General features: G+C 48.1%; 1 protein-coding gene across 1 annotated transcript in view; it reads left to right on the top strand.

Moving 5' to 3' along the window:
- Nucleotides 1–2,970, top strand: part of usp31 (ubiquitin specific peptidase 31) — a gene marked incomplete at both ends in the record, with an annotated part of 17,109 nt that extends 14,139 nt beyond the window's left edge. Inside the window, 4 exons of the mRNA XM_084437813.1 lie at nt 38–263; nt 741–899; nt 1,016–1,168; nt 1,490–2,970. Of these exons, the coding sequence (XP_084293939.1) occupies nt 38–263; nt 741–899; nt 1,016–1,168; nt 1,490–2,970 (2,019 nt within the window). The remainder of the gene's footprint in view (nt 1–37; nt 264–740; nt 900–1,015; nt 1,169–1,489) is intronic.
- Between the last annotated feature and the right edge of the window lie 21,367 nt (nt 2,971–24,337).

Raw genomic sequence — 24,337 nt, 5'->3', positions numbered from 1 at the left:
CCCTCTGAGCTGACCTGTGTCTCATGCTTCCCTGCAGGAGGCGGACCGGAGGGTGAAGATGCAGAACATGGTGCGGTTCCCCCTGCTGGGCATGGACATGGCGCCCCACATGGTCAAGAGGAGCCAGAGCAGCTGGAGCCTGCCCTCCCACTGGTCACCATGGAGACGACCTTACGGCCTGGGACGGAACCCTGACGACTACCTGTATGACCTGTATGCTGTTTGCAATCACCACGGAAACATGCACGGAGGCCACTACACAGGTAGCACCAGCTGTGTAGCGTGTTTATAGCAGACGTGTTCAACTATCTCTCTCTCTTCAGCTGTTTTTTCTTTTCGTCGCACAGAAACGGACGTTTGAGATCATCTAACAAGCTATGAGGGTGGGGCATAATGTTTAGAGGAATTTGATTGGAACATTGACAAGTGGACGGGTTTTAAGAACTTTAGACAGATTCGATAGAAGGATAGCGTTGATTGACGGGTGGATGTCGTGAGATTATTGGCCTAAAATCTAAGGTACCTGTTGTCGTCATTGCACGTGACCTACCGTTTTCCAGGAAGTAAGAAATTATATACTTTGATATAAGATTACAACAAAAGTAGAATTTTGGCATACATCGTTGAATAGGTGAACACTATGACCAATTATGTGAACCAAAATGGGACAGAATGCTTTTTTCATTTCTGTGCGACATTAAAATGCTAACTGGGAAAACATATTTTCTTTGAACCCACAGCTTACTGTAAGAACTCCATAGACGGTCAGTGGTACTGCTTTGACGATAGCGAGGTCCAGCCCGTAGCTGACGACGACGTGTGTCAGCAGACCGCCTACATCCTGTTCTATCAGCGCAGGACCACCATTCCCTCCTGGTCAGCCAACAGCTCAGTCGCTGGTGAGTAAACGGTCTCGGGCGTCTGCTTGCTGCCCTCTCACTTCAAATGCTCCGTGGAAGATGTTTGATTGTAAGTGAGGAAGCCAAGAGGTGGTCTGTCCATCTGTCCGTCTCAGGCTCCACCAGCTCGTCCCTGTGTGACCACTGGGTGAACCGGCTGCCGGGGAGCCGGCCAGCCAGCCTGGCCTCCGGGGCCTCCTCCCGACGCGCCTCCCTGGCCTCGCTGGCCGAGTCCGGGGACTTCCCAGGAGAGCGCTGCGAAGACGACGGTGAGAAACCTGCACCCCCCCACACCCCCACCCCACTGCTGCTAGTTACTTCTAGCCTTTGACTCAACTCTACTCAACTCAAATGTTATTTCTAAAGCACATTTAAAACAACCGAGGTTGACCAAAGTGCTGTACAGCTCCAGAGCAACAAACACAGCACGCAACAGAACACTACTATACATCATACACTATACACAATAAGCAATATAAAATACAGAATACAGGGGCCACCGAGTGCCCTTTGACTTATTTGCAGTCTTCAGTCACACACAGCTCAGCTTGAGCTTCTACTGAGCGTTTAACCACGTCTCTTCTCTCCAGGTGGGTTCTCCACCCGGCCGTTCGTCAGGAGCATCCAGAGACAGAGCCTGTCCTCCAGGTCGTCCCTCACCAGTCCTCTGGCCTTCAGTGAGAACGGGGTCAAGCCCTCCTGGTCCCTCTCCACCAAGCTCCAGATGAGGTCCAGCTCCCCGTCGCGCTTCTCCCTGGACTCACGCTCCTCCCCCCCGCTGGAGAGGATCGGCGAGGCCTGCGACGACAAGGTGTCCACCTCCTGCTTCGGCAGCTACAGCCGGCACGAGCGCTACTTTGGCAGCAGGGCGCCCCTGGCCACCATGGACGGACACGGCAGCGACCAGGACAACGGGAAGATGCTCCTGGACGAGGTCTACTGCAGGGCGCCCCCGCCGGACAAGAGCAAGGGTGACCCGGCGGACAACAACAACCAGTTAACAGCCCTGGACCAAAACACACAAGCCCCCGCCAAGGAGCAGAAACGCAAGAGCAGCCTTGTAGGATTCCCCTCGAGGGCAGAGAGCGCCACGTTCAGAAAGAGCTCCAGCAAGGCCGAGCAAGAGAAAGCCTCCAGGAAGCAACAGAGTGCGTCTGCAACGCCAAAACCATCCGCCTCCCAAACGTCTTCCAGCCTTCTGCCAAAGGGCACCAAGGCCATCAACTCTAAAGACAAGAGTGCCAACGCCAAGACCAGCAATGCCACGCCTACCGGGACCCCTTCCAAGAAGAAAGAGTCTTCTCAGCGTCCAGAGGCAGCTATGACTGGAACCCCCCAGCGAAAACTACGTGTCCCCTCGACCCCCCAGTCCTCCGCCTCCCCCTCCCCCACGGCCAAGAAGAGCTCCCACGCCCCAGAGAAGAGCTCCTCCCCCAGCAGGAAGAGGCTGGTGGGCCGCAGCTGCAGCCGGGACTCGGGGCTCCTCAGCCCCCTGGCGGACGCGACCCGGGGCGGCTCCTCACCGCGAGCCTCCCTTCCCAAGAGCGCCGTGGACGGAGGCCGGCCCGAGAAGAGGCCGGTGAGGACGTCCATCAGCAGCTCGTCCATCGCCAGCCTGCGCTCCCCCAGCGTGTCCTCCAAAGACGTGCGGCGGAGCAGCAAGGAGGACAAGGGCCTGTCCTTCTTCAGGAGCGCCCTGCGCCAGAGAGAGACGCGCCGCTCCGCCGACCTGGGCAAAGCCTCCATCCTGGCCAAGAAGGCGTCGGAGAGGACAGCCGGGCGGGGCCAGACGCTGACCAGCGCGGACGGGGGAGAGGACACAGACAGCCTGGCCCTCCAGGCCCGCTCTGAGCCTCATCTGGGGGAGGCCGTCAGCGAGGCCAGGCTGGCCTCCAAGTCCTCCACCCCTGTCAGACGCTCACTCTTACCTGTAGGCAAATCCAAGTCTTCCACTTCTCAAATAAGTCTTAAATCTCCCACTGAGGGGAAAAAGCCTGGTGAGAGGATGGCGTCTTCCAGAAAGCTCTCTTCCAGCATGCCCTCTGCACGCCTCACTAAGAAGCCTCAATGACTTATATAGCTCTTACATTTTTGTAGGTATTGCAGCAATGTTCTTTTCATGTGCCTAAGAAATACATAAATAAATAAATGCATATATATATATATATAGTAGCAAACCCCACAGAGCAGTTGGGCTGGAGCACAGTGACTGAGGTCAAGGTCGGCTGCTAGTCTGCGCTATCGTGCATTTATTAATCACAACGAAAAGTCAAAAGTTGAAAACAAAGGTTGGGCGGTGGCACTATGGGTCCCTCCGTCTCCCTCAGCCGTGCTGCGGGGGTCCGGGGGGGTTCAGGTTCCTCTCTGGGACTTACTGAGCCCCAAGACTCCTGTTTGCCTCCCACCGAACATCACATAGGGTAACAACTGGTCCCAATTCCGTGCATCCACCTCCGATACCTTTCTCAGCATCTGCTTGAGGGTTTTGTTGACTCGCTCCACGAGGCCGTTCGTCTGGAACACGGACGTCCTCAGCTGCTTGACCCTCAGGAATCTCAACACCTCCTTTAGGACTGAGGACATAAAACAGGACCCTTGATATGTTGGGACTTCCTTGGCCACGCCCACCCTGCTAAATAGAAGCAGCAGTTCCCTGGCTGCCCGGAGGGGCGGGGCCACAGGGTGACGGGTGGCATAACCCAGTATCACCAATATATACCCTCCCGGGTCTTGTCCATGCTAAGGTGTGCGCCCAAGAGATGGTCATGCGCCATGAACAAAACCTTTGACACAAAGCTCTTGGGGACAAACTCCGTCAGGGGGGAGCCATCAGCCTCTTCGGGGAGGGGGTCAGTGCCGGGAGCCCCAGAGGCGTTCTCTGCTCGGGACCAGTCGCGACAGAGTGATCTCCCGAGGATGGGGAGGTGGTGTCCGGACTGGTACCGGCGGAGGCCGGGGTCACTGGGGAAGCCAGACACGCTGTCGTCTTCTTGGGATGACGCCTTGGGGCACCGCCCAGCCTGGGGCCTGGGAGTAGGCGTAGAAAAAGTAGTAGTAGGTACGAAAGGAAAAAGTAAGAGTAGGAGTAGGCGGGAAAAGATCGGGCAGTCTCGGCCGACCAATAGGGGAACAGGGTGGTTGGGTACCATACGTGGTCCAGGTCCACATAGGAGTCGCTTCCTCCCTTCACTGGCCTCTCTTTGCTCATCAGCTAGAAAACACAGGATCCATTCATATATTATTACACAGACGAGGTAACAACAAAACTAAACTGTATTTTACCCCTCAAATCTACACATGAGCACCAACGTCAAGTCTTGCGAACCCCTTTGGGATTCGGTTGACAGAATACTTCTTGAATGGCTATCATGAAGACATACTGAACCGATTCCTCCATCATCCTTTAAATAAACAAATAAACAAACACCGATTCCTCCATCGTCCTTTAAATAAACAAATAAACAAACCACCTCAGTAGAAGCTCCCAAAGCCGAGGGCTCACGCAAGAAATCGACAATACAGAAGGTCAAAGTTGAATTTGAGCGGACAGCACCCCTGCAGAGGTGACGGACTAACGGACGGTGGGTGTCGTGTACCTTGTTTCTGACGGTGGGTGTTGCGTATGTTGTTTGGGCGCATCCCAGGATGACCTGCAGCATCCGGCCCAGCTCGGCCGCCTCGCCCTGCTCCCCGGTCAGGCCCACGTCCGGCAGCGTGGAGGCGTTCCCCTCCTGTCTTCTCTTCCCTCCTGGTTGTAATCCACCATGCCCTTCAGTACCTTCTTCAGCTTGATGTCCTGGAAGAGGACAGACAAACTGAACATCAAACCTTTTTTTTCTCGAATGTTCTCTACCTACAACCTCCAGTTGTCTCCAACATCAGGCTTGATCCTGCGGTCATTGAAGTACGTGCTGTCTCTGAAAGAGAAAGAGAGTAAGAGTGTGTGTGGAGGATCAGGATCGGCACTTCAATGCGCATACAAACATGGTCCAGGGAATCAGGGAATCGGCTGCAGCTGTGTGGCAGGGATGCCATGGTGAGTGAAAAGGGCCGGTAGACACCTCCCACTACCTGGCCTTGCTGTCCATGGTGCTGAACCCTGGCTGCCAGGGGTGTGGTGTACCGGCCTCGCTGTCCATGGTGCTGAACAGGGCTTTGGAGCGCAAAGGCGGCTTCCCGGAGTGCTTCCATGGCAGCCTCCCGCTGACCCTCTGTGAGGTGGATGCCACAATATATATATATATATATATATGAGAGAGGGATAGGGACAGATAGTATATACCTGTATGTTTATTTTCAAAAGCAAAATGTAATTTATCAAAAGCGCCTTTCAATCCTGTCATGGAACCAAATCATTGCCTTTGGCAAAGTATTAGTCCACTACTGTACGCTCAAATGAATAGGAATGTTTTCAGTTAGCACTTTGTATATATGATTTTCTTCCCAGGACAGTGGTGTACAGTGACCTAACTACAGTATCAATCAGTTAGTATAGTGCTTAAACGTTGTTATAAGACAACATATGACACTAGTGTGATGGGCCTGTGGTTTGGGTGAAAAGGGTACATTCATCTTGAGTAGTTTGAGGGAGTATTATCAGAAACATCTCCCTCTGTCCACATGGTGCTGTTATTAGGGCAGGGCCCCCTTGGCATTACCACTCAAACGCTGAGGTTTATAACAATGACCACACTTTTTGTGAACTCTTAACATCTTGGTAGCATTTCTCATAACCTGTGGTACCTCATATGAGACGATAACATCTGCCATTTTTGAAATAACAGGCTGCCATAGAGCACGGTTAAACCCACAACTGCTTATTTTAGTTGAAAGTATGTGCATTAGTCCTGTTTGCCATTAAATGATAGTGAGAGATACAGGACAATCTTAATAGGTCCTACTGCTGTGCTGTTTCAGCTGGTTAGTATTGCATTGTGTTTTACTTATGTGACCTATGTAATTGTAAAACTCAGTCCCTGTATGACATTCTGCTATCTAGTATAATGATAGTTTGGCAAATAGAGTTGGCATAAGAGAAGGATTCCTTCATTACAGCCAAACATGGTTCATATCTCTGCAGCATTTTTGAGTTGCGCTAGCTTTGAACTGCTACTGAATGGCCTTGTCTTGTTAGAATGGGCCCATGCATAATAGTGCAATAATGATCAAATGTACATATGCCTACATCAGCATCCTTATTGTCAAAATTCTTAAAGCAAAATACCCAATTTAGTCTGGGTTGTTTCTGTCCAGCAGGTGCCAGGTTCATCCAGGTTTAGATCACCCTGTACATGACCTGGTTAAACCACGATCAGACCTGCAGCTACAATCGGTTACATTTAAACTATGGACATATGTACAGTTTGGCATTTAGGTCAAAGCAGGACATATGCTATGAGAAGCTTTCAGGCCTCCGCAACAGTGGTGACAACCTGTCATTTCTAACGGTTGTTTCTCTCAACTCTGTGGAACTGCCACTGTAGAAGCGTTTTGCACCTGCTGAAGGTCTAGCAGAGATGATTCACCTGCTGAGATGATTCACCTGCTGAAGGTCTAGCAGAGATGATTCACCTGCTGTAGGTCTAGCAGAGATGATTCACCTGCTGAGATGATTCACCTGCTGTAGGTCTAGCAGAGATGATTCACCTGCTGTAGGTCTAGCAGAGATGATTCACCTGCTGTAGGTCTAGCAGAGATGATTCACCTGCTGAAGGTCTAGCAGAGATGATTCACCTGCTGAAGGTCTAGCAGAGATGATTCACCTGCTGAGATGATTCACCTGCTGTAGGTCTAGCAGAGATGATTCACCTGCTGTAGGTCTAGCAGAGATGACTCACCTGCTGAAGGTCTAGCAGAGATGATTCACCTGCTGAGATGATTCACCTGCTGTAGGTCTAGCAGAGATGATTCACCTGCTGTAGGTCTAGCAGAGATGACTCACCTGCTGAAGGTCTAGCAGAGATGATTCACCTGCTGAAGGTCTAGCAGAGATGATTCACAGAATGACCGTGCTGAAATGTCCAGTTATCTTGCCTTCTACCATGAGACCCGTTGTCCCAGATTGAACGTTGTGGTTTAATCTTATTAAAGGCAGGCTCCATGCGAGGCAGCTGCTACCCTTTAGCAGTGTAATGAACACATTAACCACTCAGCTCGTCCATTTCAGCAGGGCAGAACCTTTCTCACTCTGAAATATTATATGGGCCATTATCGTCTTCATAAGGACAGTATGAATAATGCAGCAAATATTGCCCTTTTTCTGTTTTTAGATAGATGGTTTTTATTTAAATAGCCACTGTGATGTCAATCCCCAGTCTGGCATTGGCAGAGGAATGGAAAGCAGACCTGCATGATGATGCAATTGCATGCGTGTCTTAAACTATGCAAGAGACTGTTGCTTTGGCAACCGAGTAATTTACACATTTTATTTTCCAAATTCCAGTTGTAAACATCGTAGCTTATGACTTCCATTGCTTTATTTGCACACTGAAGATCTAGATCATTACTCTGAGGTAGTTAACGTGAGAATGTTAATGCTTTGCAAAACAGAAGTAACTCAATATATATTACATTTATTTTTTCCTACTGTTGTATATAGTCATACTTTTTTCAAGGGAACTGTCTTTATACATTCATGTTCCATATGTGATTTTATTTGTTAAGTTTCTTCTCGTGTACAGAATGTTCTCTGGGTGGTCCGACTTAACGGTGGCTCGTTAAAGAGTGACTCCAGTCTTCCCTTGATCTCCAGTCTTCCCTTGTTCTCCAGTCTTCCCCTTCCTCTCCAGTCTTCCCCTTGTTCTCAGTCTCCCCCTTGTTCTCAGTCTTCCCCTTCCTCTCCAGTCTTCCCCTTGTTCTCAGTCTTCCCTTGCTCAGTCTTCCCTTGTTCTCCAGTCTTCCCCTTCCTCTCCAGTCTTCCCCTTGTTCTCAGTCTTCCCCTTGCTCTCCAGTCTTCCCCTTCCTCTCCAGTCTTCCCCTTGCTCTCAGTCTTCCCCTTCCTCTCCAGTCTTCCCCTTGTTCTCAGTCTTCCCCTTGCTCTCCAGTCTTCCCCTTCCTCTCCAGTCTTCCCCTTGCTCTCAGTCTTCCCCTTCCTCTCCAGTCTTCCCCTTGTTCTCAGTCTTCCCCTTCCTCTCCAGTCTTCCCCTTGTTCTCAGTCTTCCCCTTCCTCTCCAGTCTTCCCCTTGCTCTCAGTCTTCCCCTTGCTCTCAGTCTTCCCCTTGCTCTCCAGTCTTCCACTTGCTCTCCAGTCTTCCCCTTGTTCTCAATCTTCCCCTTCCTCTCCAGTCTTCCTCTTCCTCTCAGTCTTCCACTTGCTCTCATGTTCACCAGAGAGGATTCAAACGCTCCGGACGCCGTTGGCTCCACTTTGTTGTGACATAAATCATCTGGTGTTTCACATGCTGTTCATCACCCTGTTGAGTTCTCACTGTGTGTGAAGTGTGTTTTACATCGGGGAATCTAATATCCATATCCAATTGTAAAGATCCAATTAGCTGGTTAATTATTGAATGTCACTAGTACAGTATCCCTTTTATAAGATCTTTATTGGTGTCATTATTGCCATTGAGAAGAACACTATGTGGCATGTGGTGTATGTGCATTCAGGAGAGGAGCTGGATTCAGGAGCGCTCACCAGAGTCATAACTAGCCCTTAGTCTTTGTTCTAGGTTGTCAATCAAGCTTGACTAGTGTGCTAGACTCCAGTACCCTCTGTTCCCCTGTCCTTGATTGACACTTGACTTGAGATTCTGGCTCCCGGGTCGTCCCTGGCAGCGCGACTGCATACGCAACACTACATTGGCTGGTCCCTGTGAGGATGGGTCTGTTCTGGTCCTCTGGAAACTTGTTCAAAGGAAATGTTTGGGTGCATTTGATTCCTTAAGGCTTTATGTTAATTTATTTGTATGTTTTATTAATGATGTGTAAGCACTTTTAATGTGTTTTTCATTGTTGTTTTTTTATTTTTTTAAAGAACATATTTCTTTGAAAGAAACAAACGTTTATAAGCTTTATGTTGATTTATCAATGCAAGAACAAAATATAAAATGTATGAAAACTATTTAAACAATCAAACATGTGGTCTAGTTATTTGTCCTCGTCGGTGACGGCTGGTGACTCAAAACACTGAGGAGGACAGGAGGAGGAGGAGGGACAGGAGGAGGAGGGAGGACAGGAGTAGGACAGGAGGAGGAAGGACAGGAGGAGGGAGGAAGGAGTAGGAAGGAAGGAGGAGGACAGGAGGAGGAAGGACAGGAGGAGGAAGGACAGGAGGAGGGAGGACGGGAGGAGGGAGGACGGGAGGAGGGAGGACAGGAGGAGGGAGGACGGGAGGGAGGACGGAAGGAGGGAGGAGGGAGGAGGGAGGACAGGAGGAGGGAGGACGGGAGGGAGGACGGAAGGAGGGAGGACGGGAGGAGGGAGGAGGGAGGACAGGAGGAGGGAGGACAGGAGGAGGACAGGAGGAGGGAGGAGGAGGACAGGAGGAGGGAGGAAGGAGGAGGACAGGAGGAGGACAGGAGGAGGGAGGACAGGATGGGATGGGTATCGTTGTGGCAAATTAACGCTATGTCTTCACCACCACGTCGTCACCAACACATCCATGGTCGCTACTGTGGTAAATCTGGATGTGATTGGACCAACAAAATGTCAATTTTTCAATCGTCTTCAGACCCTGCTTTATGAACAAAACAGATAATAATAAATATTAATTATAAATAAATGCATATTTATATTTTAATCCCTCTCTTCTCTCCAAAAACTGAGGAGGACTGTCCTCCCCTACCTCAATGGACGAGCCTCCTCTGGTCCTCGTGTGTTTCTATGAGAGGCTGGACTCTGCTGTGAAATATGTGTTGTTGACCTGAACCACTAGAGGGCGCCGGTCTCCTGCTGGGTCTTCCTGGTTTGCGCATGCCACATATTTCAGTCATCCAACTCGGGTTTGATCCATTGATATTTTAGATACTGTATTGAAAATGTGGACAAGGACAAGGCCGCTCATTTTCATAGTGATCATATATTGTACTTTTGTTAGTCTCATCATTCTCAACCCTCGATCAAGTGCAATATGACTGACATACTATTTTTTTTTTTACAAGATTTCCTCAAGTCAGAGACCTTGCAGCAAGCCTTCCTTCAAGTCCTTCCTCCTGTAATTATACCTACATTCAGTTTGGCGTTGAGTGAGAGAGCAAGATATCACAAATCAGCGGTTCATCCTCTTACTGCAGTAGATCCAGCTACCTGTAGGGGGCGCTGTGCTGAACCAGCCTGGAGCAGCTCAGCATCACGGGGTCATTATTGCTTGGTTGTTTTTTCTTGGAACGCAGATGTGTCGGGGCCCAAGGGATATGGTGTGAAGGCATTAGGGGATGATTTGCATGTCTGATGTCACAACATGGTGCCTTTAATGTCATTACACATCAACTATGCTTTTAATGACGGTAAGAAGAAAGGTCAGAGACACTGAATTATCCTTCATAAGCGGCTTATGATAAGACTATGTTGAATTTGGTAACGACGATTAGAAATGAATGAATAATCAATGAATAAATGGTTTGTAAACAGTTAGAAATTGTCAGTAAATGAAATAAATATTCGCAAACTATGAGCTTGATGTAGAAATCAAACCCACAACTGAGCCTAATTAAAATAATGAACATTTTAACTGGCCTTGTCTGCAACAGGAATATTCCCTATAGTGCATCTCAGCAGAGACAGTTTGTTTTGATTGGGTTTGATTTAAACACATTCCATTATCTGCAAATGGTTTATCAATGGTGTACAACGGATAGTTACAAAGTCTTACAAAATCTCAATTCACTTTTCAATTGAAGTAGATGTGAGGTTAGAGTTTCATAAGACATGTTCTGCTCTCCGTTTCATGATATTTAATATTCACCAATGAAGGCTACTGGTAATACTGCTGCTTGGTTGCAGCTAGTCCTGTAATAATATTGTCCACATTAGTTTGCACCATATCAGCCTATCAATCAGTGATTGCACAAACAAACAATAACTATGGAGTTAATCCATACTGACTGCATGTCTCAGCATGGGCTACTTCCTGTACGTAATACAGGTGTGAGTGTTGGAAGGCCAGAGCTCAGCCCCTGTATTTCTCTCACTCGCTCCCCTAATTGAGCGTCCTCCCCGCCAGGAAGTGATGTACCCGTCCATCTGTGATTGAGCCAGCGCAGTTCTCTAGTCGTTATGACAGCCCTGGCGGTGGGGTTCTGCCGGTGGGGTTCTGCTGGAGTCGTCTGCTGACCGTCAGAGTGGAGTCCAGGAGCCTCATCATCCTCTTCTGTCTTCCATCCTGTCTGTTGGCTCAACGTGCCCCGGGAGCAAAAATCAATTCCATGTCCGTACCTGTAGATATTACAGTTTTCTCCACAGCACATCCACCACCTCCCTCGTCAAGCAGCTCGGGTGTGAGAGGGTGTGATGATGGACCGGACTGAGCTGAATAGAATAGAACATTTATTTGCCATGTCTAATGAGGAGGACGGGGGAGTGGGATTGAGGGTGGTCTGGGGGGGGGGGTAAATGTCCAGGCAGAGGGTTGGGAGGGGGTCGGTCCAGGGGGGGTCTTCAGTGTTAGTCTACTGCAGCTGTTTGCTGTAGAGCTCGCCGACCGCATCGGGAAAGAAGCTGTTGTGGAACCTCTCCTTCGTGGCCATGATGCTCAGCCATCTTCCCTCCCTATAGTGAGGTGCTAGGGTGATGGTGGGGTGGTTTTGGGTTGGTGGTCGGGTGGTAGATGGGGTGGTTGGTGGTGGGGTGGTAGCTGGGGTGGTTGGGTGGTTTTAGGTTGGTGGTGGGGTGGTCACTGGGGTGGTTGATGGTGGGGGGGTTGTGGGGTGATTTTGGGTTGGTGGTGGGGTGGTTGGTGGTGGGGTGGTTGATGGTGGGGTGGTTGTGGGTTGGTTGATGTTGGGTCGCTAGCTGGGGTGGTTGGTGGTGGGGTGGTTGTGGGGTGGTTTTAGGTTGGTGGTGGTGGGGTGGTAGATGGGGTGGTTAATGGTGGGGTGGTTGTGGGGTGGTTTTAGGTTGGTGGTGGTGGGGTGGTAGATGGGGTGGTTGGTGATGGGGTGGTTGTGGGGTGGTTGATGGTGGGGTGGTAGCTGGGGTGATGGTGGGGGGGTTGTGGGGTGGTTTTGGGTTGGTGGTGGGGTGGTTGTGGGGTGGTTGATGGTGGGGTGGTAGCTGGGGTGGTTAATGGTGGGGTGGTTGTGGGGTGGTTTTAGGTTGATGGTGGGGTGATGGTGGGGGGGTTGTGGGGTGGTTGGAGGTTTTTTAGAGGGGATGTTCTTGAACTGAAGTTTAAGGGGTAGAAGTGAGAAGCACTGAATGGAATGTCGTTAGTAATATGCTCAGTGAATAACTACCAGCGCCTGATCTAAATAAAGCACAGTAATCCAATCACCATTGTGATATAAATTGTCTGTCATTCTGGGTTTTATTTCCAAGGGCAAAGCAACGTTGAAACTGAAAAATGAGTTGGATATTGATCATTGGAAGCCTCCCCTGTGCTTGTTGCCCTCTGGCTCAGTTATTACACAATACTTTTATTCGCATTTTCAGACAACAGAAAGCAATAGACACGCATAGCATGGCTGCCAAGGTTGTGCCAGAAGCCAACTGACTGACTCAGTCCAGCCGTCCTTGGCTGTGTGGTGGTTGTGCTCAACAGCGCCCCCTCTGGGCCTGGCGCAGCTCCAGAGAACACGCCTTCACAAACCTCCCACTTAGCCATTTACCCTCATCCACCATCATGTGTTGAAATGTAATTGAACCACCATATTCCTCTTTGCACTCAATAATATGAGTCTCCCACAGCAAAGTGAGTTACTCCAGTAATTCACCTGTGGTTTCATCTCCTTCGTCCCAGGTTTGACTCCCTAGAGAGTACAGGAACTTTGTAATACAATCAATAGTAATTGATTCCTGAAGGCTGGGTGGGAGTTTGGGATTCATGGGAGAGCTTGGGAAGACAGAGAGGCCCAGCGGAGTCGAGCAGGACCCTGAGCTTAATATGCACCTGGCGGCACAGATAAAGGTCACCAACATGAACCTGCCTGCAGCAACAGATTATTAAATAGGGTCACATCACTGCTCTGACTGGGGCCCTGATCACTGCTCTGACTGGGGCCCTGATCACTGGTCTGAGACATTAAAAGCATTACTTGCAAAATGCAAGACATTATAGACATTTAAAACAAAAAGCAGGACAAATAGAATACAGGAATAAAAGTTACAGTGCAGTATACTGATAAACATAGCTCCTCTTAGAAAGCAGTGGCAAAAAGAAAAGTCTTCAGGCTTGTTTTAAAAGAACCAAGAGTTGCAGCAGACCTGCAGTTTTCTGGAAGTTTGTTCCAGATATGTGGAGCATAAAAACTGAACGCTGCTTCTCCATGTTTTGTTTTAACTCTGGGGACAGAAAGCAGACCTGTGCCAGATGACCTGAGAGTGCGGTGGGGTGGGGTTATATGTGTGTAGGGTTAAATGTCTGTATGTGTGTGTGTCTGTGTGTGTGTGTGTGTGTGTGTGTGTGTGTGGGGGGGGTTAATGTTTTACTTTTGTTTTCTGTGTTGATTTTAATAAAACCCTGGAGTCATTCCCTTATCTTGCCTGTTCAGGGAACGTTTACCAGCACGGAGAGAAAGACGCACTGTTGGTTCTTGATCCTTATCTGATCTCCAAACCAGGAGCTGATTTTAATATAGATGTGCATAAACAGAACAACGCTATGCTCTTCTCTTTGAGATAACTTGCCTATTCTAATAAAATGTTCATTATTTTATCTAGGGATATTTGATGTGATGTAGTATTCTCTTATTCCCTGTAATCAAGTCATTATGTTATACACTGTTTTTATCCATGTGTAGAATGTTGATACCAGCATGAAACGCAAAAACAAGACTAGACAGGAAGTGAATCTCTCAGACTGGTCCCTTCAGGAAGCAGCGCTGGTCAGAGGTCTGCTCACCTGGTCAGAGGTCTGCTCACCTGGTCAGAGGTCTGCTCACCTGGTCAGAGGTCTGCTCACCTGGTCAGAGGTCTGCTCACCTGGTCAGAGGTCTGCTCACCTGGTCTCCTCACCTGGTCAGAGGTCTGCTCACCTGGTCAGAGGTCTGCTCACCTGGCTGGAGGTCTGCTCACCTGGTCAGAGGTCTGCTCACCTGGCTCACCTGGTCAGAGGTCTGCTCACCTGGTCAGAGGTCTGCTCACCTGGTCAGAGGTCTGCTCACCTGGTCAGAGGTCTGCTCACCTGGTCTGCTCACCTGGTCAGAGGTCTGCTCACCTGGTCAGAGGTCTGCTCACCTGGTCAGAGGTCTGCTCACCTGGCCAGCGGTCATCATGCCTCTCCTCCGGTGGGTCATCTATGGTCATGGATCTGACGTCCTCCTGTACCACCATCAGCACTACTCACCTGCTGTAAAGTTGCCCCATCCCCTCACCCCCTGCATGAGAAGACCCTCATCCCCTCACCCTCTGACCCCCTGACCCCCTGCATGAGAAGAGCCCCCCACCCCCTCACCCTCTGACCCCCTGACCCCCTGCATGAGAAGAGCCCCCCACCCCCTCACCCCCTCACCCCCTCACCCCCTGACCCCCTGCATGAGAAGAGCCCCCCATCCCCCCACCCCCTCACCCCCTCACCCCCTGACCCCCTGCATGAGAAGAGCTCCCCATCCCCTCACCCCCTCACCCCCTCACCCCCTCACCCCCTGACCCCCTGCATGAGAAGAGCCCCCCATCCCCCCACCCCCTCACCCCCTCACCCCCTGCATGAGAAGAGCCCCCAACCCCCTCACCCCCTCACCCCCTGACCCCCTGACCCCCTGACCCCCTCACCCCCTCACCCCCTGACCCCCTCACCCCCTCACCCCCTGCATGAGAAGAGCCCCCCACCCCCTCACCCCCTCACCCCCTCACCCCCTGCATGAGAAGAGCCCCCCACCCCCTGACCCCCTGACCCCCTCACCCCCTGCATGAGAAGAGCCCCTCACCCCCTCACCCCCCCCCCCCCTGACCCCCTGCATGAGAAGAGCCCCCCCCCCCTCACCCCCTGCATGAGAAGAGCCCCCCATCCCCTCACCCCCTCACCCCCTGCATGAGAAGAGCCCCCCATCCCCTCACCCCCTCACCCCCTGCATGAGAAGAGCCCCCCCCCCCCCCCCCCCCCTCACCCCGTGGTTGTGAGCGCGCTCAGTGGGATCATCAGCCTGCAGCTCAGACACAGTTCAGTTCGTCATCATGGGCTCTGAGTTTGAGTTCGACAGCCATGGAGGATCTCTCACACACAGCGGCGGGAATACCCAGAACTGCCAGTCAAACGAATAACAACATAACATCAGCAAAGACTCAGACTCAGACTTGGCTCACTATCAGACTTCATTGTGCTCTCTGCAGCATTTGTAATATGTTGTGTACGTTGGTTAAATGTTGTACATTTCAGAGAAGAGCATACATACTTCATTCTATAACAGATGCAATACACTGTCTTCACAATGCAACTGATATGACTCACTTACATGAGTACTATTGACAACAGTTATTGTTACACTAAAATGTTGAGTCAGAGATGAGAGAACCTGAATCGTCTAAATGGATGGAGATGCTGTATTTTAGAGCACCTGAAGCGTCTAAATGTATGGAGATGCTGTATTTTAGAGAACCTGAAGCGTCTAAATGGATGGAGATGCTGTATTTTAGAGAACCTGAAGCGTCTAAATGGATGGAGATGCTGTATTTTAGAGAACCTGAATCGTCTAAATGGATGGAGATGCTGTATTTTAGAGCAGCTGCCGTAGCTTCTCATGAATCATCTTCATCATGACACCTCACTCAGAGCAGCAGCTAACATGAACAGGAAGCCAGATGCTGTCCTTTGCTGTTTCACCATTATTTATTCATGAAGGGATGAAGCCTCCAACTATGGAATATTTATCTGGGCTTAGGAGAGGGAGCTAATGTATTTGTAATTATTTGTCTCTGTTTCTATATTATTACCTGTCAAATGAAAATAGGTGCTACTGAATCATGTATGTATGTATGTATGTATGTATGTATGTATGTATGTATGTATGTATGTATGTATGTATGTATGTATGTTTGTTTTTATTTTTATTTTTTATTTTTATTTTTTTTCTGTTGCTCTCACTCCACTGTGGCAGTTGGCAAAAATGTGGGAAGCTGGATCTGACATTTTTATTTTATTTTATTTATTGAACCTTTATTTGATACTGTAGAGGGTTTTACCTGTGGAGGCACATGGACTTGAACAAAGAGCTTTCATTTCCCTTTTACCTGAAGATCTCATATTATTATCTCACATTTTGTGTTTCTGTATGTGAATTCTCTAAAATGGATCCATTCTCCATATGAATTCACCAGAGGAGGCTGCTGAAGCCCATAACAGCATCATGGTATTATAGTTATTATCTAAGGGGGGTTCCGGGATGGGCGCTCCCAGGACAGGAGGCCAGGAGGGTGCAGATGGCCCGTGACAGCACGGCCATGTTCATCTCATCTCACACCTCCCTCAGGAGGAGGTGACAGCACGGCCATGTTCATCTCATCTCCACACCTCTCTCAGGAGGAGGTGACAGCACGGCCATGTTCATCTCATCTCCACACCTCCCTCAGGAGGAGGTGACAGAACCACCATGTTCATCTCATCTCACACCTCCCTCAGGAGGAGGTGACAGCACGGCCATGTTCATCTCATCTCCTCTCCTCCCTCAGGAGGAGGTGACAGCACGGCCATGTTCATCTCATCTCCACACCTCCCTCAGGAGGAGGTGACAGCACGGCCATGTTCATCTCCTCACCTCTCTCAGGAGGAGGTGACAGAACCACCATGTTCATCTCATCTCCACACCTCCCTCAGGAGGAGGTGACAGCACGGCCATGTTCATCTCATCTCCACACCTCCCTCAGGAGGAGGTGACAGCACGGCCATGTTCATCTCATCTCCACACCTCCCTCAGGAGGAGGTGACAGCACGGCCATGTTCATCTCATCTCCACACCTCCCTCAGGAGGAGGTGACAGAACCACCATGTTCATCTCATCTCCTCACCTCCCTCAGGAGGAGGTGACAGCACGGCCATGTTCATCTCATCTCCACACCTCTCTCAGGAGGAGGTGACAGCACGGCCATGTTCATCTCATCTCCACACCTCCCTCAGGAGGAGGTGACAGCACGGCCATGTTCATCTCATCTCCCTCAGGAGGAGGTGACAGCACGGCCATGTTCATCTCCTCTCCACACCTCCCTCAGGAGGAGGTGACAGCACGGCCATGTTCATCTCATCTCCACACCTCCCTCAGGAGGAGGTGACAGCACGGCCATGTTCATCTCCTCTCCACACCTCCCTCAGGAGGAGGTGACAGCACGGCCATGTTCATCTCATCTCCACACCTCCCTCAGGAGGAGGTGACAGCACGGCCATGTTCATCTCCTCTCCACACCTCCCTCAGGAGGAGGTGACAGCACGGCCATGTTCATCTCATCTCCACTCCTCCCTCAGGAGGAGGTGACAGCACGGCCATGTTCATCTCATCTCCCTCAGGAGGAGGTGACAGCACGGCCATGTTCATCTCATCTCCTCACCTCCCTCAGGAGGAGGTGACAGCACGGCCATGTTCATCTCATCTCCACACCTCCCTCAGGAGGAGGTGACAGCACGGCCATGTTCATCTCCTCTCCACACCTCCCTCAGGAGGAGGTGACAGCACGGCCATGTTCATCTCATCTCCACTCCTCCCTCAGGAGGAGGTGACAGCACGGCCATGTTCATCTCATCTCCTCACCTCTCTCAGGAGGAGGTGACAGCACGGCCATGTTCATCTCATCTCCTCACCTCTCTCAGGAGGAGGTGACAGCACGGCCATGTTCATCTCCTCTCCACACCTCCCTCAGGAGGAGGTGACAGCACGGCCATGTTCATCTCATCTCCACTCCTCCCTCAGGAGGAGGTGACAGCACGGCCATGTTCATCTCATCTCCACACCTCCCTCAGGAGGAGGTGACAGCACGGCCATGTTCAGGGGTTGTCTGGGAACCGACCTTAAACGGAGGCACTCAAAATGCAAATGCCTCTACTCTCCTTGCTATTGACCCAGTCATAAACGCTTACTCCCACACACACATTTGCACCATAAACATCACCTGCAGCATCACGTCTACGAGGGTAAAGTGGTCCCTTAATAGGTTTGTCAGTGAGAGGGATTTCTCATTACTTTGATTAAGATGCAGCTGCTGCAGAGCAACAAGCAGGACGAGACCCAGAGACGCTGCAGCTGAATCACTTTTGCATATAAAGGAACTTAATCTCACCTTCAACACTGTCTGCTGTCACTGCTTAGAACACAAATGCAAAACAGAACATTTTATTTAAGGTTTTTCAGAATCATATTTTAAATTCCATAGTAGAATTCACATTCACATTGTGAATGTCAGGCTATTTAGGGGAGGATATAGGTTTGTAAGGTTTACCTTGTTTCAAAGCTCTATTCTGCATAGAGGTCGGGGATCTGCTCCATGTTCATTGGCTGCTGTGGCCTTATGGGTAATCCTGAGCTCAGCCAATGAGGAGGAGAATAGAATGAACAATGAGCAGCACAGTTAACACTGTTCTCATTGAACTATTCTCAGTTAACTCTATTCTCATCAGCTCAGTAATGAGATTGATTTTAACTTCTGGAAGGAACTTGGATCTACAGACTGAACTAGAATCTACTAAGTATAATCTAATAGGTAGTGCTAAGTGCTAAGTTGTCAGTGTCGTTGTGAAGCTGCTTTGTTAGTCAGATGACCAACTGTCGTTTTCCGCACATCACATCCGTCACACGCTCCTGCAGATTCATGCTCTACAACATCAGGAGGATTCGCCCTTTCCTCACTGATGAAACGGCGCAGGTGCTCATCCAGGCCCTGGTCATCTCCCGCCTGGACTACTGCAACTCCCTCCTCGCTGGGGCACCGGCGTCAGCCATTAAACCCCTGGAACCTGTCCAGAAAGCTGCTGCTCGCCTGGTGTTCAACCACCCCAAGTTCTCCCACACAACTTCCCTTCTCCGTTCCCTACACTGGCTCCCTGTAGCAGCTCGCATCCAGTTTAAAACTCTGGCGCTAACCTACAGGGCAATGAAAAGGGCAATTGAAAGTTCCCCGTCACTCCGAGGCTCCTGCGGTCGATGGACACGGTCACGGCTCTTCTCTGTCCTGGCCCCGCAGTGGTGGAACGAACTGCCCACTGACGTCAGGACAGCAGAGTCGCTGCCCATCTTTCGTCGCAGGCTCAAATCTAATCTCTTCAAGAAGTACTACCAAGATCCTCCCTCCTAAGCACCTATTGTATTTCATTGTATTATATTGTATTGCACTGTACTTTAGATTGCACTGTACTTTAGATTGCACTTTGCCTTCAGTACTAGATTGAGCCAGGACTCTGCTGCGCTGCTTTAGCCAATCAGAAGAACAATGAATTATACATCATCTCCCACTCACAGGAATAATGGGAGTGCTTTATTACATGCTACATATTAACATGCTACATATTAGCATTTACCTCTATTCAGAGCTCCTATAATCTCATATGGGGGAGTGAGGGGACACATCGTATTATAGACGCTGATTCCCACCACAAACGTATATATCTTATATAGAAGCAAACGTATATAGCTTATATAGAAGCAAGCGTATATAGCTTATATAGAAGCAAACTTATATAGCGTATATAGAAGCAAACGTATATAGCTTATATAGAAGCAAACGTATATATCTTATATAGAAGCAAACGTATATAGCTTATATAGAAGCAAACGTATATATCTTATATAGAAGCAAACGTATATAGCTTATATAGAAGCAAACGTATATATCTTATATAGAAGCAAACGTATATAGCTTATATAGAAGCAAACGTATATAGCTTATATAGAAGCAAACGTATATAGCTTATATAGAAGCAAACTTATATAGCTTATATAGAAGCAAACGTATATAGCTTATATAGAAGCAAACGTATATATCTTATATAGAAGCAAACGTATATAGCTTATATAGAAGCAAACGTATATATCTTATATAGAAGCAAACGTATATAGCTTATATAGAAGCAAACGTATATATCTTATATAGAAGCAAACGTATATAGCTTATATAGAAGCAAACGTATATAGCTTATATAGAAGCCAACGTATATAGCTTATATAGAAGCAATCTATATCTTATATAGAAGCAAACTTATATAGCTTATATAGAAGCAAACGTATATAGCTTATATAGAAGCAAACGTATATAGCTTATATAGAAACAAACTTATATAGCTTATATAGAAGCCAACGTATATAGCTTATATAGAAGCAAACTTATATAGCTTATATAGACGCAAACTTATATAGCTTATATAGAAGCAAACGTATATAGCTTATATAGAAGCTGACTCCCACCCCAAACTTATATAGCTTATATAGAAGCAAACGTATATAGCTTATATAGAAGCAAACGTATATAGCTTATATAGAAACAAACGTATATAGCTTATATAGAAGCAAACGTATATAGCTTATATAGAAACAAACTTATATAGCTTATATAGAAGCAAACTTATATAGCTTATATAGAAGCAAACTTATATAGCTTATATAGAAGCAAACGTATATAGCTTATATAGACGCAAACTTATATAGCTTATATAGAAGCAAACGTATATAGTTTATATAGAAGCTGACTCCCACCCCAAACTTATATAGCTTATATAGAAGCAAACTTATATAGCTTATATAGAAGCAAACGTATATAGCTTATATAGAAGCAAACGTATATAGCTTATATAGAAGCAAACGTATATAGCTTATATAGAAGCTGACTCCCACCCCAAACTTCAACCAGTGGTGCTTGTTTATTTTATTCTGCATTATATTTAGTACTGGAGAGCAGCTGATCACGATACTGCTATTCTTCTCAGTCCAGCATATATCTGACAACATCTGCTACAACCACTCTATACTGTGGCAGCAACAATACAAACCAAGGGGAAAGAAAGAAAGAAAAAAAAAGATTTAATAATAATAATGCAGTATGCACTCACTTTCTTACAAACTTTATTATATGTGTCGCCCTGCTCTTTTTATGTATTTATTTTATTTGCATCTGGCAGTTTTCTATATTCAATAGGGGATTGTGAGAGATTGGGAAAGGCTATGTCAATATTACATTCCACAACTGATTCCTAACCCCAGGTGAGTGGCCTACATGTGTAGTCCTAAGGTAGGAGTTGTCACTGATATTATAAGATTGATTATGATGATTGATGTCCTCTTAGGACCTGCTGGGTTGCAACTGATCAGAATAATGAAAAAGCTAGCCCCAGTATTTGAACCTACACTCACAGAATTGAGTCACTGTTTAAACAGCTAGCTCCAGTACTCGAACCTAGACCCATTCTCATTTGGACTGATAAACTATATGAGAAGTGTTAGATTAGCCATGACTGGACTTGCCTTAAGTTGATGGTTGAAATCTGTTAGACTTGTCAGCTGACTGGCAAAGCCTGAGATCAGTTATCTGGATCATTTAACTCGAGGTTAATTTGACTTTGAGGTTCAAGCTAGAGTTATTCAACCCAATCCCTATTAGTTATAGCGTACCGTATGCAGTTTGATGTAAACCAATTGCAATCATAGCAGTGAATGATTCACAGTCAAAAGCTGTTGAAAGATCAATAAAAGGGGCAGCAAAGTGATACTTTATCAAGAGAGTTCAAAATATAATTGACAAGAAGAAGAGATTCAAAAAGACCTCCTGCTGTGACCAGCTCTCTCTGTGATGACAAGAAGCCATCGAGTTGTGGACGAGAGTTTACTAGGGATTCTGAATATTTCTCATATCAGTAATTGTTCAAATCATGCCATCCTTAAAGGGGCGGCATGGCCTGAATTGTGGGGAGTTACCGGCCTGGAGGACGGTCTGCAAGATTGAGCTGACTGACCTGACAGGACCAACTAAGAGGAACAAATAGTGATGTAGCTTTCCTTCTGTTCATGAAGCCTTTATGAATGTACAGAGCCTCATTTCTGTTTTGTGATGTTCTTTGTCTGCTGCTACTTGAATTCAGCAGAGCTCTTTAATCCCCTCTGCACCCTAGTCAACCTTCCCTTCTGGCTTTTCTGACGTGATAAGCTCCACCCTCCTCTCATGTGATAAGCTCCACCCTCCTCTCATGAGATAAGCTCCACCCTTCCCTCATGTGATAAGCTCCACCCTCCTCTCATGTGATAAGCTCCACCCTCCTCTCATGTGATAAGCTCCACCCTCCTCTCATGTGATAAGCTCCACCCTCCTCTCATGTGATAAGCTCCACCCTCCTCTCATGAGATAAGCTCCACCCTCCTTTCATGTGATAAGCTCCACCCTCCTCTCATGTGATAAGCTCCACCCTCCCCTCATGTGATAAGCTCCACCCTCCTTTCATGTGATAAGCTCCACCCTCCTCTCATGTGATAAGCTCCACCCTTCCCTCATGTGATAAGCTCCACCCTCCTCTCATGTGATAAGCTCCACCCTCCTCTCATGTGATAAGCTCCACCCTTCCCTCATGTGATAAGCTCCACCCTCCTCTCATGTGATAAGCTCCACCCTCCTCTCATGTGATAAGCTCCACCCTCCTCTCATGTGATAAGCTCCACCCTCCTCTCATGTGATAAGCTCCACCCTCCTCTCATGTGATAAGCTCCACCCTCCTCTCATGTGATAAGCTCCACCCTCCTCTCATGTGATAAGCTCCACCCTCCTCTCATGTGATAAGCTCCACCCTCCTCTCATGTGATAAGCTCCACCCTCCTCTCATGTGATAAGCTCCACCCTCCTCTCATGTGATAAGCTCCACCCTCCTCTCATGAGATAAGCTCCACCCTCCTCTCATGTGATAAGCTCCACCCTCCTCTCATGTGATAAGCTCCACCCTCCTCTCATGTGATAAGCTCCACCCTCCTCTCATGAGATAAGCTCCACCCTCCTCTCATGTGATAAGCTCCACCCTCCTCTCATGTGATAAGCTCCACCCTCTTCTCATGTGATAAGCTCCACCCTTTGCCGTTTCCTGTTGGCAATAAACATGCAAATAACTTTGCCAACATATTCTTCGCAATATTTAGAAATGGTTGAGACATTCCAGAAAAAACATGAAATCCAGCAGCAATCAAATAATGTGTGATATTATTTATTGACTCAAAACAAACATTTATGATTCCCAGTGGACATCACAGCGTGGACATGATATCAGCTGTCCACAGAGGAGAAGTATCCATGGGAACGTGAATAATGTCCCTGAGACGTCTGATCAACCTGTCTGGTACCAGGATGAGGCGGTTTGATTTAGAAAGATTCAAAAATACCCTGTGATCCCAGGAAAGAAGATCTTCTCATGTATTTTTAATTGGCAGTAAAAACAGAAGAAAGCAGTCAGAAAGTGAACTCACACGGTCTCGTCGGCGAGGCCGAATGCAGAAGCAATTTACAGCAATTTAGCCGAGCTGGAATCCCGCGGCGTCCTTCGACAGCTCTTTCATTTTCCTGGAGGACCCAGAGAGGATAATGAATCACAGTTAGGACCACCCTGCAGAGTAAGCGCGCCGTTTATTAACGAGTCAGCAGCTCATTGCTTTTGATCCTCCAGAGTGTCATTGTAACAGATTATGGCCCAGCGTGCTGATGATTCCCCCTACTGTACCTACTGTACCTGCTCTCCTCTCACTTTCACCACCATCCTTCCAACTTCCTGTTCTCATACAGGATCCATGGGAGGTCAAGGGTCAAACAGAAGGACCCCTGAGCAGGACAATGCTTTGGAGGGTGAATGTGGTGGTGACCTTGACCTTGACCTTGACTTGTGTTCCATCAGTGCTTAGGCTACGTACGCTCCGGGCCAGTGTAACAACTGGATGGGGAGCCAAATGCAGTACCTATACCTATACCCAGGCCCGTGCATAAGGGGGGATAAAGGGTAACGCTTTGGGGGGCCCAGCCCTTAGGGGGGGCCCATGAATCAGAATGATTTTTTTTTTTTTAAACAAAATTAAATTAAATTAAATAAATAAAAGTTTCCATCACTTACTAGAACAAAACTATATTTTACCCAAATGTGGTTAGTTGCTTTAATAAAATGTATCATATTATCAAATTACCCCCCCCCCCCCCTCCCCCAAAATGGTATAGCCCAATTGTGTGCAACGTCATGTGTGAAGCGCGTTGTTCTAAACTCACCCTCCGCGGGCCAAAAAAACTACTGGTCAATATCCGCTTTAAGGTAACTTGTTGTATTGTTAGGAATTAGCTCTGCCGGGACCTACACATAAATCCGGATCACAGAAAAGGAAGGAGAAAAAACACAGGGAGCAATCGAGGGCACTGGACCCGAA

The sequence above is a fragment of the Borostomias antarcticus genome (genome assembly GCF_949987555.1).
Source record: "Borostomias antarcticus genome assembly, chromosome: 5".
In the NCBI taxonomy this organism is placed as follows: domain Eukaryota; kingdom Metazoa; phylum Chordata; class Actinopteri; order Stomiiformes; family Stomiidae; genus Borostomias; species Borostomias antarcticus.
The sequence above is the reverse complement of the archived record's forward strand: the minus strand, read 5'-3'. Positions and strand labels throughout refer to the sequence as shown.